The sequence below is a fragment of the Peromyscus leucopus genome, chromosome 3, assembly GCF_004664715.2.
Source record: "Peromyscus leucopus breed LL Stock chromosome 3, UCI_PerLeu_2.1, whole genome shotgun sequence".
Lineage (NCBI taxonomy): Eukaryota > Metazoa > Chordata > Mammalia > Rodentia > Cricetidae > Peromyscus > Peromyscus leucopus.
Genome location: NC_051065.1, coordinates 60,772,870 through 60,789,570, shown reverse-complemented (window position 1 = coordinate 60,789,570; position 16,701 = coordinate 60,772,870). Strand labels below are relative to the sequence as shown.

General features: G+C 47.7%; 1 protein-coding gene across 2 annotated transcripts; it reads right to left on the bottom strand.

Moving 5' to 3' along the window:
• Window positions 1–171: 171 nt before the first annotated feature.
• Window positions 172–7,237, bottom strand: Lrrc61 (leucine rich repeat containing 61). Of its 2 annotated transcripts, none has more exons than XM_028879618.2 (2): window positions 7,077–7,237; window positions 172–1,429 (listed from the first exon to the last, which is right to left on the bottom strand). In XM_028879618.2, exon 2 carries the CDS (start codon window positions 1,324–1,326, stop codon window positions 547–549), a length of 780 nt encoding a protein of 259 aa, XP_028735451.1. In that variant the 5' UTR covers window positions 1,327–1,429; window positions 7,077–7,237; the 3' UTR covers window positions 172–546. The 2 variants fall into 2 exon arrangements, with proteins under 2 accessions (XP_028735451.1, XP_037059597.1); XM_037203702.1 differs by lacking the exon at window positions 7,077–7,237 and adding an exon at window positions 6,320–7,065.
• Between the last annotated feature and the right edge of the window lie 9,464 nt (window positions 7,238–16,701).

The window sequence follows — 16,701 nt, the reverse complement described above, 5'->3', positions numbered from 1 at the left end:
CGCAGCTCAACCTGCACATATAAGGAAAGCTCTGGGTTGGGTGTGTAAGTGAGTCCCCACACTTCCTGCCTAGTACAGGAAGGAGCACGTAGGGTGAGTGTAGAATCTCCTACAGGACCAAAACGGAGGCATGGAAGCCTGCACTTTTGCTGAGGAAGAGACAAGAAATGATCCAAATGAGCAGAGAACTATTTAATCAGTTAGCAGGTGGCAAGTAACCTTGCCCACAAAGCCTCAGGCTCGGCACTTGGGAGAGCCCCGGCTCAGCATGCCCCTGGGCCTGGCTGCAGCATTTGCCAGATCGTGAGGGGAATCTCCTATACCTGCTAGAGGCCAGCCGGAAAGCATGTCCCTGCTCGTGTGGAAGGAGGGCAGGAAGTGTCCTTGGGGAGATGCCGGAGTTAGGATGCTCTCAAGAAAGGGGTAAATGAACAACCTACTTTGCAAGGTCAGTGACCAGAGAAAACCAGAGAGGCAAGGGCATGGGGTAGGAAAGAGATGTAGGCAACATCACGATGATGAGAATACCTGGGCTGTGAGGTGCATTCAGAAGACAAAGGAAGAGGTGGTTTCTGCCGGGCTCAGGGCCTGCTGGGCCTGGGCCAAGCAGTCACCGGCCTGCCGGTCCAGGTCAAGGCATTCCTGCAGTGTGTCCTGGAACTGCCTGCAGGCCTCTTCCAAAATGGAGCTGTTCTGCATGGGCCAGGATTCCCAGTAGTCAGGATCCACCCATGGCTGAGCCTCTATTGCTCTGGGGCCTGGGCTGGAGCTGGGGCGTAAGGAACTGTCCAGGTCTCGGCATAACTGGTACAGCTCACTGCCCTGCCCACTCACACGTTCCCCATCTATGACTTTGAGACCAGGTAGCATCTCTCGAACCACAGCCCAGTAGGAGGGACTGGCACACAGCGGGTTGCTGAGCCGGGCCAAAGGGTCCCGGAGCCTCAGGTGCTCCAAGCCCTGCAGCCCAGCCAGACACTGCAGCTGGCTAGGAGTAGCCAGCAGGTTACCAGCAACATTGAGGCTCTGCAGGTTTTCACAGGCTGCCAGTGGCTCCAGCCCTGTGAGCCGATTATTGGAGACATTGAGCACAGCCAGCTGGCGCAGGGATGCCAGTGGGCCCAGGTGGGTAAGTGCGTTGCCTGATAGGTCAAGCCACTCAAGGCTCAGGCACTCCCCCAAACAGCCCAGGTCCACCAGCCCCAAACCCCGAAGTTTCAGCAACAGGATGGAATCAAGGGCAAACTCTCCAGAGCGGGACTTCAGCAGCTGGGGTGTGATGCTCAGCATCTCGGTCTCTCCTGGCTTCTCTCCAGGAGGCTCCATGATACTGACGATTCAGATGGTCTGGCCCTGCAGTGCTTAGAGTCACAGGGATGTGGTGTCTCTGGGGATCAGCCAGCTGCTCTCCTTCATCTCTGCTGGGGCCCTAAAGAGAGAGAGAGAGACAGTCAGGCCAGCCTCTCCTGAGCATCTGTGTCCTGTGCTACAGGGAACAGCAGGATGCCATGCAGAGAGCATGAAATCCTTGTGCTCACAGGAACCCGAGAGAGAGAGAGAGAGAGAGAGAGAGAGAGAGAGAGAGAGAGAGAGAGAGAGAGAGAGAGAGACCTGTTTTCTGCTCAGAGGGTTGGGAATGGAAGTGGTTAGCAGCCTAGGTGACCTCTGTGCTATCTGTATGACCAAGATCACACCAGATCCTCCCTTGGGACCTTAAGATGACGCATGTATTCTATCTACAGAACCCATCTTTAGGGAAGAGGTGACATGTACTTTGAAAGGAGTTTCAATGTAATTATGCCCTAAACTTTATTGTGCGAATGAGATTGTTACACCAGAAAACTTTTTTCCAAATTATACTGTACTTAAAAATGCCTAAAATAACCTGCCTGGTGCTGGACTCTAGAGGTTTGAACCAACACCGGCTACTGAATCATGTTAAACTGGACTTTCTTCTTGCCTCACATGGATACTTTCTGGCCATGGTGTTTGCAGAGGCCCCCACAATGGCAGACCCACCAGCCTTGATTCTCGGAGTGAATGGCCAAGACAGCCAAGGCCTGAGACCATCTAAGCAACAGAGCAGGACACAGCCCCAACCTGGGGAAGAGGCTCTGGCTCACTCCAATGGTCACATCCATGCTATATGAAGTTTAGGACCCGTATTGCCAGTTTGGCTCTAATCTGGACTTTAAAAATATTGATACTTGACTTTTCTAGTAACTATTATGATATACCTTTATTAATCCTAAGAGGTTCCTTTTGGAAAAGTTAATTTTTTTTACTGACTGGCTGCTTTATTGATATTTTTGAGACAGGGTCTCTTTTTTTTTTTTGTTTGTTTTTTTTTTGTTTTTCGAGACAGGGTTTCTCTGTGTGATTTTGGTGCCTGTCCTGGATCTCGCTTTGTAGACCAGGCTGGCCTCGAACTCACAGAGATCCGCCTGGCTCTGCCTCCCGAGTGCTGGGATTAAAGGCATGCGCTACCACCGCCCCGGCCAAGACAGGGTCTCATGTAACCCAAGTTGGCTTTGAGTTCTTAATCCCCCTGCTCTCCTCCATGCCACCCCACCCCTGGGAACTAGGATTACAGACTTATTCCACCACTCCTGACTTAGATTTATTTTTAAATAGACAGCAGGTAATTGCCACCTTCCAGGCATGCAGACTCAATGAGAACATGCTGTAACGTCTTTCATTCACTCAAAAATGTTATTTCCATCTTTCCAACATTATCACTAAAATTAAAATGGTATCCAGAGTATGCAGACCAACTTATACCTCTGGCTAGAGCTCTAAGGCCTGAGAGGTAGGTAGACATTTAGTCCTAGGCACAGAGGAAACTGAAGTCAAGAGGGGTAGGACAGGGTAGGTAAGCTGGTTTCACACTGTTGCTCCAACTCCAGGCAACCACTCTCCCACCCCCCTAGCTCCCCAACCAGCTCCTCTGCTTCCGCCTCACTTCTCAGGTCAGCATGAAGGCAATGACCACCCTGTGCTGGACGGCACAGTGCAGCTGAAGGCATGGCACCACAGCCCAATAGGGCAGGCTGGGGGAGGTGAAGAAGTCCAGGAAGCCATTTTGGAGCAAGGAGCAGGAGTGCCTAGGACAGTTCTGAAACGTGGGGAGGGCAAGCATGTCATCGGCGGCTGTGGGACAGTGAGCCCGTGTGTGTGATGTCACTGTGAGAAGGAATCTGCCTGTGGGGGAGGGACAACGTTGATGCTGCCCACAGAGGATAAAAGTTCACTCGGATAGAAAAACAAAAGCAGGCTTCATTCCAAATACCATTCCCAAACTGCAGACTTTGGCCGGCCCCGACTCAGGAGTCCGGGCTAGATGGGTAGTTACACCTACAAAGAACATTTGGTCACTACCAATGCCAAGGCTGCTCAGAGCCTGTAGCTGGAAGGCTCTGGGGGCTCCCAAGACTAAGTTCACATGAGCAACACAACACCGCTTAGTGTCCTATCCTCCGAGGAAAGCAGGCTCGGAGCACCATCCATCGGTGATGGCTACTCACTGGCACTGTCTTCAATGAGCTCCCCACCAAGGATTTGACGAGGCTAGGCATGGATCTTGCACACCCTCTCAACAGTACATCTGAGGAGGGTATTCTTGACTTCATGATAGTCATTCCTCTGTCAGCTCACTAGCCTGTAACATTCCAGTCCTCTGGGCCCTGGACTCTCTGAAGAGCTTGGAGGAGACAAAGAGTTCTGTGATGCTGTACGTCCAGGACTGTGCACGCAGCTAACCAGGGCTACATAGGCCATCCTGCTGTCCCTGACTGCTGTGGGGGACGGCAGAGTCAAAGCCTGGAGAAAGCTGCTCAGCTGTCCCCAGTACCAACTGTGTCAGTGTCTCCTGTCCCCTCCAGGGGTGGGACATCTGGGTATTAGGTAACGCACCACAGCAGGGCCGGCAGCACTGGCAGACAAGCCCTCCTGCTGTACCCACTGTCCCCGTCACCCCCTCACCTGGGCTGCCCACAGCTGGACCCCTTTCCCACTCAAGCCCTTGCTTACTGATGGGCCAGGACTAACATGTGCGACCACCCCTGAGATTTACATTGCCTGACAACAGTCTGACACCCAACACAGGAGATGCAGCTGGTATTACGTCCATGAAACAAACAAAACCTCTCGGATGTCCGGAATGGGCTTGGTCTGGGAAATGTGGGGCATAATCAACCTCTGTGATCCTTCCTTTCTGATAAGACATTTCAAGCCAGGGGGCTCTTAAAGGCTTGGCCCAGGCCCTGACTTCTTCCTCATGCCAGGACACAAGAGCTTTTTCATATACACTCCCCCCCCCCCCCCAGACAGGGTTTCTCTGTGTAACAACCCTGGCTGTCTTGGAACTCTGTAGATCAGGGTGGCCTGGAACTCACAGAGATCCGCCTACCTCTGCCTCCTGAGAGCTGAGATTAAAGGCATGCACCACCACCACCCAGACTTTCATATACTTCTTAAGGTGTCAGATGGACTGTGGTGGTTTGAATGAAAATGGCCCCCACAGGCTTATGGGGAGCAGCACTATTAGGAGGTGTGGCCTTGTTGGGGGGAAGTGTGTCACTGAGGGGGGCGCTTTGAGGTTTGAGATGCTCAAGCCAGGCCCGGTGTCCCCCTCTCTCTTCCTGCTGCCTATGGGTCCAGATGTAGGACTCTCAGCTCCTTCTCCAGCACCATGTCTGCCTGCACGCCACTGCGCTTCCCACCACGATGATAATGGACTGAACCTCTGAACCTGTAAGCCAGCCCCAATTAAATATTTTCCACTGTAAGAGTTGTCGTGGTCATGGTGTTCAGCAATAGGAACCATGACTAAGACAGGGACCATGAGGATGTCAGCTTGCCCTGTCTCCACATCTTCCCTAGAATGGTTTACCTCCAACCTGTCATGAATAGTCACGTGGGAAAGCTGAAGGAAGGGCTGGACAGTTAGGTTAGAGGAGGCCTGGCCAACAGTGAGCAGCCAAGGCTTGTCTTCTTCACCGCCTTCTCTCCTCCCTCTCCATTCCCACACCTCTGCCTGGACACCTTCTCAGGTGGACAGGCACAAGTTTGCAGCCATGAGTTCTGGAGCCTCCTTTTGGCTTACTTTGCCCACATGGCCAGCATTTCACCTGGGAAATAGTGATTTCTCCAAAGAACATGTTTTTCTCTTCCCAATGTAGGCAGTTGGGTATAGAACCTTCTCCCTGCTTCTCCAGGAAAACTTGGTCAGCTACAAGACCAATGTGCCACTTGGTAGGGAGCAAGGGCTGCTTCTTCGTAAGGACAAGTCTTTTTCATGCTTTTTTCCAGGAGCGAGAGGTCCTGATTTTCCCCCTTGTATTCACAAGGTCATCTTTATGCCCAGAAAATCAATTTACCCTGTCTTTGACAGGTCTTCCCTCAGCCCAGCTAAGTCTAAGGGGAGGTCTTGGTAGCTCTGGTGTTGAAGTCAGGCCTGGGATAAGCTAGGGTGGCAGCTGGGTTCTTGGGCCTGGTCACAGGAGAGTTGGTGCTCACAGCAGGGTCTTCCTGTCCCACTGAACCTGGGAGTGTCCTCTCTAGGGTGACTTATCTTTTCCCATTTCAATACGCTTGGAAACTCGGAAGAATGAGAAGATGAGCCCAGGCAGCAAGGCAATATAAAAATCATGCCTCTCAGTCACCCTCTGTAATTCTGGGGACTTCAAGGCCAGAGGCCAGACAAGAAAGAGAACCAAAGAGCATGAGGCAGTGAAATACACAATCGACAGTGAGAAGCAATCTCAGGACACAACTCCTTGGCGAAGTGTGATTCTATTCTTCCAGCTGGGTCTCATGGTCCCCTGCACACTGGACCTGTCTTCATCATTTTTGCCAACTAACTGTTCTTTTTTCTTCAGTGTCTGAGGTCAGAGGCACCTGATCGTTTTGTTTTGTGGACAAAGCATGCAAAGGTCCTGTGGTCATTCACTAAGCCATGCTGATGGGGACTAACCTCAGGAGTGAGCAGTGTTTCTGGGGCTGCATGGCTCCAGATCTCTGGATTCTGAGCACCTGGGCTGCTCTTGGTACCAAGAGACCAGAGACAATGTGCTACGTGACTCACTCCCTGTTAAATTAGCAGCTAGCCTGCAGAGTCCTAGGCTAGAGGCTTTGCTCATGTACTCTGCAGTTCCTTCTCTGGAAGTCAGCTGTGAAAAGTCACAGGACAGTTATGTTCTCCAGGAGCTGGACCAGAGGTATCTGTGGTGATATTTTGTTTGTGCTCTAATCAATTAAGCTTGCCTGGAGATCAGAGTATGGAGTTAGCCACTAGAGGCCAGGCAGTGGTGGCACTCACCTTTAATCCCAGCACTTGGGATCTCATGCCTTTGATCCTAAAACCTGCAACCTTCAGATGAACAATCTTCTGGCATCTGTTCACCTGGACTAGGAGATGCCTCTGCTCATACTATGTGTTGTCTGGTTAGATTAGGACGTTCTCTTTATTATTCTGCCAATCGTTCCCAGGAGCATGCTCAGAAGGGACCCTGCCTCCTAATTCTACCCCGCTGCACCCCACCAGCCGTGTTCAGCTCAACTCACCCTGGGCATTCCACAGTTCCACGGCATACAAACTTGCCAGCCTCCTCTCTCCCACCTTTCTACTAAAAGAAGGGTGTGCTATGATCTCTCACCCCAACCGAGGTTTTGACCATTTGCTGAGAGATGTTTTAAATAACACTCAACCAGCCTTTGAGCTCACACTAGCAAAAAACAAAACAAAAAACGATGGATAGTTTCCTGCTGGAAGACTACACTTCCCAGCTTCCCTAGTGGGCTACCAAAGTCATTTCCACCCACTTCTGCCCCTCTAAGAGGCTGCATCCCATGTTCCTCTGCAGGCATTTTTGCTATCTGCATCTGTGGGTGACAAAATGCTCCCTCGCCGTGAATAAACGTGGCCCCTGTAAAGTCAGACCAAGCCTTTCTTCCCGCCTTGCTCTCTCTCTACAGCTGCTCTTTTTTTAAATAATCTATGACACTAGCAGAACCCTTGTTGCTATGTCCACCCAGATGCTGCGATCGTGGGCTAGGGCGACCACGGCTGCACCCACCTCACGGGACCGTCACCGGTTAAGGCGGTTCTGTCTGTAACTACTCAGAGCAGTTCCGGGCGTTGAGGGAGTGACCACTTATAGCTGGCGGTTCCGGAAGGATCGGGCCTCCCGGGGCACACAGAGCGCGGCGGTACCGCACTTCCGGCGCAGGCCCAGCCTACTCCGGAACCCGCGAGTGGCCGGAAGGGGCGGGGACCCGTGATGCGCAGACGGGGCTGCGTCCGAGGGAAGGGCTGCGTCGTCTGGCTCGGTGTACGGGTTGCACAGATAGTCGGCCAGAGAAAATTCCAGTTCTCTGGTGTGGAAGCCGCGGGCAGTGGTGCGGGGGGGATTTTGTTTCTGTTAATAAGTTTGTCCGTTAGTTCATTTAGCGGTGCGGCGTTGGGGAGGGCATTGATAGGTCCTTAACAGATGCGATTTCGGTGCCGGCCCGTGTGCCCGACGCAGGCCGGTGGTGACCTAGATTTTCTAATCCGTTAAATGGTGCCCGGTGCGTGCTCCCCAACCCGCCCGTGGTAGTGCGGTCATGCCCACCGCTTTGCACTGCAGACAAAAGGCGCCACAACGACGACAAGGAGGACCCCCTCTTGGAAACGTTACCCATACTTTCAGAAACCTACCTCCGAGTGTTTCCTGAGACAAATGTGCACTGCCTGGTAATGCCCCCAGAGGTCTTGCACCCAGGGACGTCACCAGCGCAAACTGCCACCTTTGCAAATGACATTGTCCAAGGGATAAAGAAGTCACCCTGACTGGATGCAGGGGAGAATCTCTCACTTTGGATTCACAGGCCACTTGGAGATTTCTACATTGGTCCGGGAGCTAGGATTTTCCATCTCCTGATGCTCCCCCCTGCCCTCAGACAAAGCAATTCCAGGTCACTCCTCAAGCCTGGGCTGGCAAAGTATAGACATTTTTTGTTTTGATCCCATTTGAACCTCTCCATGTGATGGACCAGCCTAAATCCATTTTAAGATTAGAAGCCATCTTGTTACAAGGTCAAAATAAGTTCGCTCTTGTTTTCTGTAAAACTTAAGTGTGACCATGTCTTGACCTGTTTTCTGGAGATGTTCCACCAAGTTCCTACGTAACCCAAATCCTTGGAAACCACCTAGCCTTGCAGTTTGGAGGCTATAGAAAAACCTCATTTTTCCTGTGTTCAGTGTTACTCTCTCAAATCCCGCTTTAGGGAGATAGCCCTGTCTGACAGAAATAAAGCTTGCATAATTCGACCAGAAAATTTGGGTTGTTGGTCTTTATAGTCTTGTTCAGTGGGATTAACACGTGCTTCAGAAATGGGAGTGCTTATTTCTCCATTATCCATCACATGGCATGTTAGAGTAAGGAATGTTAAGGATGCTAAGGAAAAATTGTCAAAAATACCCCTTAAGCTGGGCAGTGGTGGCACGCCTTTAATCCCAGCACTCGGGAGATAGAGACAGGAGGATCTCTGTGAGTTCAAGGCCAGCCTGAACCACAGAGCAAGTTCCAGAACAGGCAGGGTGGTTACACAGAGATACACTTGGTTACACAAAGAAATACCCCCAACACACACACACATAAAACCCCTCTTATGACAAGAAGGAAAACTATTCAAGAAGAAACTACTGTTGAGAATAAAGATTTTGATGGTGAAGTACTTATTTATGCGTGAGGCCCTGGCTTCCAGTCTCGCACCACCATGACAGTTGGTGTTCCAGTAGGGGAGAGTGGGCAGCCATACTCGGCTCCTAACACAGCTAGGACAATGGGAGAATTATAGCCCAGAAGCAGGAGTGGAGTCTGTGCCTAGAAAATAACCAAGTGCAAAAACACGCTCTCAAACATACTTAGACATTCTTGTCTCCTGGCAACACCAACCCACTCTCTCGTGCTTGACTTGAAACATTGTGACATTTTGCTTTTGGGAGTTAAGTCTAGCCCTGACTTCTAAACAAACTATTTTTTTTTTTGTGGTTTGTCTTTTTTCCATTTAGAAGGTCAGTTCTCCCACAGTCTCTCTGTCCCTGCTGGTTTGTTCTGGCCCCTTCTGTGTAGCATCTATTCCTGGTTTCTATGATCTGTTCTTGCAGCTTTCTGTTCCATTCTGTTCTCGTTGGCTGCCCCCACAGAAATACCTGCCGTACTTCTTTTTACAGCAAAATCTAGATCTGAGAAATGCTTCAACTTCTCAAGTGTGCACGTCAGCAGGTTTTGACAATACTCTCTGTATAACCACTACAGTCAAGATACGTGCTATGCCATTTCCCAGCTAACCCCCTACCCTCCCTCCCACCCTTCCTCCTCAAGTAACTGGTAATCTTGTTACTAAGGACTAGATTACATTTTTCTAATCTCCCTCCCCCTTGGGTTTATTTAATTTTTGTTTGTTTTGTTTTGAGACAGAGTCTCACTGTGTAGCCCTGGCTGTCCTGGAATTCACGGAGCTCCACCTGCCTCTGCCTCCAGTGTGCAGAGATTAGAGGTGTGCGCCATTATGCCCAGCTTCTAGTCTCTTATGGAGCTGGAACGATATGGTATTGCTATGGCGTAGATACTGGTGCCTCCCCGAAACCCCCATCCTTATTTTGAAATTGTTATTATTATATGATGAGGCCTTTGGAAGGTGATTGTCTTGAAAGTGGAACCTTTGAATGGGTTTAGTGCCCTAATTAAACAGATCTGGAGAGCTAACTTGTTCTTCATCTTGTAAAAACATGTTAGAAGTCACTGTTTATGAAGAAGACATAAACATCCTTTGTTTATAAGCCACGGCCCCACAGTATTTTATTAAAGCAGCTGTGCTGGATCGCTTTATGTCACCTTGACTCTAGCTGAAGTCATCTGAGAGGGGGGAACTTCAAGTGAGAAAATGCCTCAGTAAGATCCAGCTGTAGAGCATTTTCTCATTGGTTACTGATGCGAGCCCATTGTGAGTGGTGCCACCCCTGGGCTGCTGTAAGGAAGCAGGCTGAACAAGCCAGTAAGCAGCTCTCCTCCATGGAACTGCCTCAGCTCCTGCCTCCAGGTTCCTGCCCTGTTCGAATTCCTGTCCTGACTTCCTTCACTGATGGACTATGGATGTGGAAGTGTAAGCCAGACAAACCCTTTCCTCCCCCACTTGCCTTTGGTCATGGTGTTTCATTATAGCAATAGAAACCCAAACTAAGACAGCAGTCAAAAGGGACTAAGAGAAGTGTGTGCTTGAAAGTGTGTCTGGCTTATGTTGCTCAGCCCAGTATATTTTTAGATTTATTTATGTGTATGAGTGTTTTTCCTATGTGTATGTATATGTACCACATTCCTACCTGGTGCTCATGAAGCTTAGAATAGGGCGTTGAATCCCCTGGATTATTTCCCAGTCTTCAAAGGGTCACTTCTGTTGCATCCTCTGAGACTACATTCTTTTCTAAGGTGGCTTGTATTTCATTTAGTTTTATTTTTAGCACACTCATGAATCACTGTGTAGTTATCTGGACAGTATTTTGAAAGTGTGCCTCTTTCATGTAGGGTCAGCCGTGAGAGCGTTATTGCCGAGATCAGTGTCCCAGGCTTCAGGACGTCTAACTGTCCCAGGGTGTTAAGTTTCCGCACTGAGTTCATATTGGTGATGCTCCGCTCTTGAGCTCCTGCCCCATCCCACTCTGGGTGACCAGCTTTGAACTCAGTGCAAGTCAGCGACCCAAGCTCCGCAGCAGCTCCCACTTACCGACTTGGCTTAGTGGTCTGAACGTTGAGGAGACTCTCCAAGCATCTTAACAAAACCCTAAACCCATGTCCTGTTTCTCAAGGGGACGCATTATGAAAGGATTTCAGGAGCTAAGTGGCCCCAAGGCTGTTGCCAATGTTAATTTTTTATTTATTTGTTTGTTTATATTTATTTTGAGACAGGCTGTTACTATTCTCCTTGCTGGACTCTCTATAGACCAGTCCTGTCTGGAACTTATAGAAATCCAATTGCTTCTGCCTCCCCAGTGTTGGGATTAAAGAGTGGACCACCACCTCCAGCATAATGTTAATTTAAATTTAATCAGTCAAATAACCATTCACATTCTGCAGTTCAGTATAACTGAGTCTTGCCTTTCCAGGACTCTGCCTGGAGGTGGAGTTGCCTCCAGTTGCCTCCTTTACAAGGCCTTGCATGCTGGTGATTGTCTATTTCAGTAAGCTCCATTTTCTTCTTCTTAATTGAAACCAAAGGTGAATACTCTCTGTTTGCAAACCTGTATTTTGTGGGATGACTGTATCCAGAATACCATCTGATTTAGCACTCAGAACTGGTATGAGACACTTCTCATCACCAGGAGGTGCTATAAGTAAAATCATCAGTGAATTGCAGCCCCTTCTAATCACAGGGTTCTTAAGTCATCAGCTGAACTCTCAGAAAAACTCTGGGGAGATTTCTCCACAGCCCTGCAGTTTTGGAAGGTGAGTTTAGGTGTCTTTGACAGGTCCCAGGACAAATGGCTGACTGCGGTGCCTATCGGCAAACCAAAGCACCCAAGGGCTTTGATTCCCGCCCTCACTTCTGATTCCTATAAAATCCTGCCATCCAGCGGTGCACTTTTTGCTCTCCTGGTTCTTTTTGCCTGCTTGGCTCTCCCTTGGCTCCCCCCACCCTCTCCTCTCATGGCCCGGGTCAGTCTGCTGGCCATGTTCAGTCTGTCATTTTCTCTCCCTTGCAGATGCCTCTGCCTGTTATCTCCCTCATATCTGCTGTGGATATTGCTCTGTATGCTGCTTGGGTCTGAGCGCCTTCAGGAGCTGGGTGGGCACAGGAAAACTCCAGCTACACATATCTACAGTAAAAACCTTCTCCTCAACCGCACCTAAGAGCTGTCATGGCCTCATTTCATTCATCTTGTCATTCAAAACCAAATAATAATTGAGCCTTGTCTTCAAGTTGGGTACAAACAGAAAGCGCCTTTGAGGACCAGTGCTGAACACAATAGCCTTAGCTGGCAGTACTCAGTAAAGTTTGGCACAGAAGACCAAATATTCCAGAACAAATCCATATTCCCTTGTATGAGTTTCTTAACATGCAGAATTGGAGTACTATCAGGCAAAAGTTAACCAGGCCAAATAAGTCCACATTTCAGCAGCTCCCTTAACACTGACTGAATTCTTTCTAAAGCCCTTTTCTTGAGGGAATGCTATTTATTCTGAGATACAATAATAGCCCTGCCCCTTAAAAGATTTTTAAATTTTATTTTATGTGTATGAGTGAGGGCCTGATACCCTCAGAGGTCACAAGAGGGTGTCCAATGCGCTGGAACTGGAGTTGCAGACGGTAGTGAGCTGCCATCTGGGTGCTGAAAACCAGACTTGTGTCCTCTGGGAGAATAGCCTGTGCTCTTAACTGCTGAGCCGTCTCTCCAGCTCCATGGTCCTAGTTTGCTTTCTGCAGCTGTGGTAAACACTGTGACCAAAAGCAGTTTGGGGAGGTTTATTTCATTTTATAGTTTATCGTCCATCATGAAGGAAGTCAGGCAGGAACCTGGAGGCAGGAACTGATGCAGAGGCCATGGAGGAATTCTGCTTGTTGGCTTGTTCCTCATAGCTTGCTTAGCTTGCATTTTTATACAACCCAGGAACCCCTGCCCATTAATGGCACTTTCCCCAGTGGACTAGGCCCTCCCACATCAGTTATTAATCAAGAAAATGCCCACAGACTTGCATACAGGCCAGTCTGATGGGGCATTTTCTCAGTTGAGGTTCCTCTTCCTAAATTACTCTAGTTCGCATTAAATTGACAAAAACCTAATCAGGACATATCCCATAATATTTCCCTTTTAATTTAACTTTCACAGGTTGGACATTTAGTGTTTGACCCAGAGTACCACCCACCCAAATGCTTTTACTTTCTTACACATCTTGGATCAGGGATAGGGGTGGGGATTCTTGGACTGTTTCCTCTGGGTGAGGAGACAGCCCTTGTGACCTCAAGGCTTGTTCTTGCTGGATTTGTTATGTAAAGCTGCTGTTCTTTGGAGGTCATGCTATTTGAGCAATCAGGTTGCATAACAAATCTTGTTCTGATAATAAAACTCACCATGTTGGCAAATGGAAGGGATTGCTTTGTTCAATTAACTTTTTAAAGTTTTAGTTATATGTACATGGGTGGGTCGATGCATGTGGGTGCTGTGCCTGCAGAGGCCAGAGGCGTCAGAGCCCCTGGAGCTGGAGTCCTGGGTGTCATGGGTGGTTGTAAGGCACCTGACCTAGGTGTTGGAGTTGAAAACTTGTGTCCTCTTGCATATGAAGAGCCATATGCTCTCTGAAGCACTGAGCCATCGCTCCCAAGCCACAGAGACTGCTTCCTCTTCTTTTTAAAAAATCATATTTTTATTAATTCTTTGAGAATTTCATATGATGGATGTATTTTGATCATATCCATCCCTTCTCCTCCAATTCCCAGATCCATCCTCACCTCTGAGGAGACTGAGGCTGGAAGAAAAGTTTTTAAAAGAATATTTTTAGATTTATTTATGTGTGTGATGGCTTTGCCTGCGTATATGTCTGTACACTGTGGGCATATCTGGTGCCTGCAATGTCAGAAGAAAATGGCAGACCTCCTGGAGCTAGAGTTACAGACAGTCATGAGCCATCATGTGGGTGCTGGGAATCGAACCCTGATCCTCTGTAAGAGCAACAAATACTCTTTTTTTTTCCTGGTTAAAAGATTTATTTTTTTTAATTTATTTTATTTTTTTTAATGCCGAATGCTGTTTATTGAAGGAGGGAAGAGGTCTTAAATACAGGCTTACAGCACAATGGGAGAAGCCTGGAGGCCAGAAGTTTGCTACCAATGTTTTACAATCTTGCATCTAAGCTATTGATGCCCATTATGCAGGATACACAGATAAGGAACTTCCCTTAAGCATTCAGGAGGGTGGAACCTGGCAGGGAATTCACATAGGGAGGATATCGAGGTCAAGGTCAGCAAGCAAGCAACAGTTACCCAAAACGGGGGCCAGGGACCTACAGGTCCCCCTTTTACTAAAAAATGAGCTTCTGACTTAGGTTTCATGGGAAATTAGCAGGTCACCTTACCCATCGTGGAGACGCCTGCCCACGCCACACAGGCACTCTGTCTTAGGTTGGTGAGCGCCCCCCCCAGACATTACCTGTCTCTGAATACTCATTATCATACAGGCTCAATCATGTGTGAACTGCATGGTTAATTGCTGCCAAAGATCTCAAAGTGGCACTGGACTTGCAGTCTGTGTGTTCGACACAGAAAAGACCAACAGAGGTCCTATCCCACCCATAGCCAGTAGGCTAAAGGCAACTGAGCCCTTCCCTTCCTTAATGAGCCTTACTGCAAATTGGAGTCCTGCAACAAATACTCTTAACCACTAATCCTCCTCCCCTGCCCTAAGGGGAAGGGTTTGTTGTTTGGTTTTGGTTTTGGTGATATGATATAGAAATGATGAGATAAAAGGGTAGATTATTTAATCTACTTTAATCCAAAAAATAACTATTAATCTCAAAATATTTTACATTGGTATGAATCTTGGTTTGTTGATACAAATTTAAAGTTAATTTTGTTATACTGTATGTATGTTTCTACTCTTGTTTGGGGTATTGTGTTTATGCAGCTCATTTAAAAATATAATGTATAATTAAGAAATACAGATTAATAGTCATCTATAATAGTCAAACTTATATTCATGTTAGGTATGTTTTCAAGGTCACATACAGATATATTTAGATAGATAGATGGTCTTCAAACACTTCAAAGATCTACAGAATATGGTATTTAATATGTTTAATAATCTAAGGCTTTTCATGACAGTGAAACATGCCTTCTCATGGCAGCACCAATCTACTTCATAGGAGATTATGGGCATCGAAGAAACTCCATATGGAGTTTGTTTTCCTTATGACAAAAGCTAGCCATTTAGACAAAAAACTGCCCTTCCTCAATTGCTGACAGTATATTGTCCAAACTGGACCAGCAGGACACAAAATAAAGGACTGGCAAACGTTGCTGAGACAAGATAGGATAGTCCTTCAAGATTCCCTGCTTCTCAAAAATGTCTGTCAGATAGATATACTAGGCCTGTAGGCCAAAGTTGGATATCCCAATGTTACAGAAGAACTTCAGGTGACTGTCCAGACAGCCAGATGTCCCTGTCATTGGGTAACATTGCACCCTTCTGGAGTCTGTGATGGAGTTAAAGACTAAATAATTAGACTTAAAGTTTTCCTTAGTTATGATGAGAGGTAAATTAGGTACAAAACTTTAGACTCACGAAGATAATAGAGTATTTTCTCTAATTTTGCAAATACAAATGAACTGTAATTCTTACTTGATAACTATTTTGTGGTATATAATTTTACTATGTTAAACTTAAAACTTTCCTTTAGAAAAAAGGAGGAAATGCTGTGGAACAATCTTTGTACACTGTAAATATGTATTGCTCTCATTGTTAATAAAAAGCTGATTGGCTGATGGCTAGACAGGATTTTCAGAGCAGAGAGATGCTGGGAAGGAGGGTGGAATCAGAGGAGTCTCAAGCCAAATGCAAAAGAAGCAGCATGGGAAGTTCATAGATGACAAAACAGATCTCACAGACATGAGCAGACCGGTGCTCATTGCAAGAAGGATGGATGCCACTGCCTGAAACCAAAGGCAGGGTCTAGGAATGCGAGGGAAGGAGAGGAGCACAGCAGAGAGAGGAACTGACCTTGTTCAGATGGTGAGTGAAGAGGCCCAGGGACTCCCTGACCCTGTAGTGCCAATTACAAATTTCCCACAGAAGCTCTGGGAAACGGACAGTCAGAATCATACTGTGAACAGAACTAACCAGTACTGTATCTAAGAGGAATGCCACAATATGAGAATCTATGTGCTGCCCCAAGGCTCTGGAGCCCTTGAGTGGAAAGCTGGGAGGCCATTCTCGTAGTAGAAGTGATTGGCATTTTGCAGCAGAGGGAGACAAAATGGCAGTACTGTCTTAGGGGTAAATCCAGTCAGTACCCTGGCTAGACATGATGAAGGATTGCTCAAAGTTTGGCAGTGAGGTTGAAAAACAGGGAGCCTGGGGCTGGAGAACCAGATTGAGGCACTGCTTTCTACTCCTATAATGAAAACCAAGACAATTGCCGGACAGCTCACCCCAATAAGCAAGAAATGAGAACTTTGTGAAAACAAGCAGATGTGTTGCTCTTCTGCCTGCCATGAACTGTACAAGATACACATGCAAAGTGCATGAGACACGGAAGACTCAGGAAGCTGGAAATAATACTGTTACAGTGTGCCCAGATGAGGCAATTCCACCTCTGTCGTGATTGCTGAAGAGTATGTCATACAGACTAGGACTAGTCTATTGTTTGATTTGGTGAGGCAGACAGAACCCAGGACCTTGCACATGCCAAGCTACATTTTCAACATGACTTTTCAAAAGAAAAGAAGAAGGAGGAGGAGGAGGAGGAGGAGGAGGAGGAGGAGAAAAGAAGAAGAAGAAGAAGAAGAAGAAGAAGAAGAAGAAGAAGAAGAAGAAGAAGAAGAAGAAGAAGAAGTAGTTTTCTAGGGTCCCACCTTCCCACCCACCCCACCCCACCTTGCACCCACAGCCGCTTATAAAATAATCACTCAGAGGCTTAATATTATTTATAACTGCTGGGCCATTAGCTC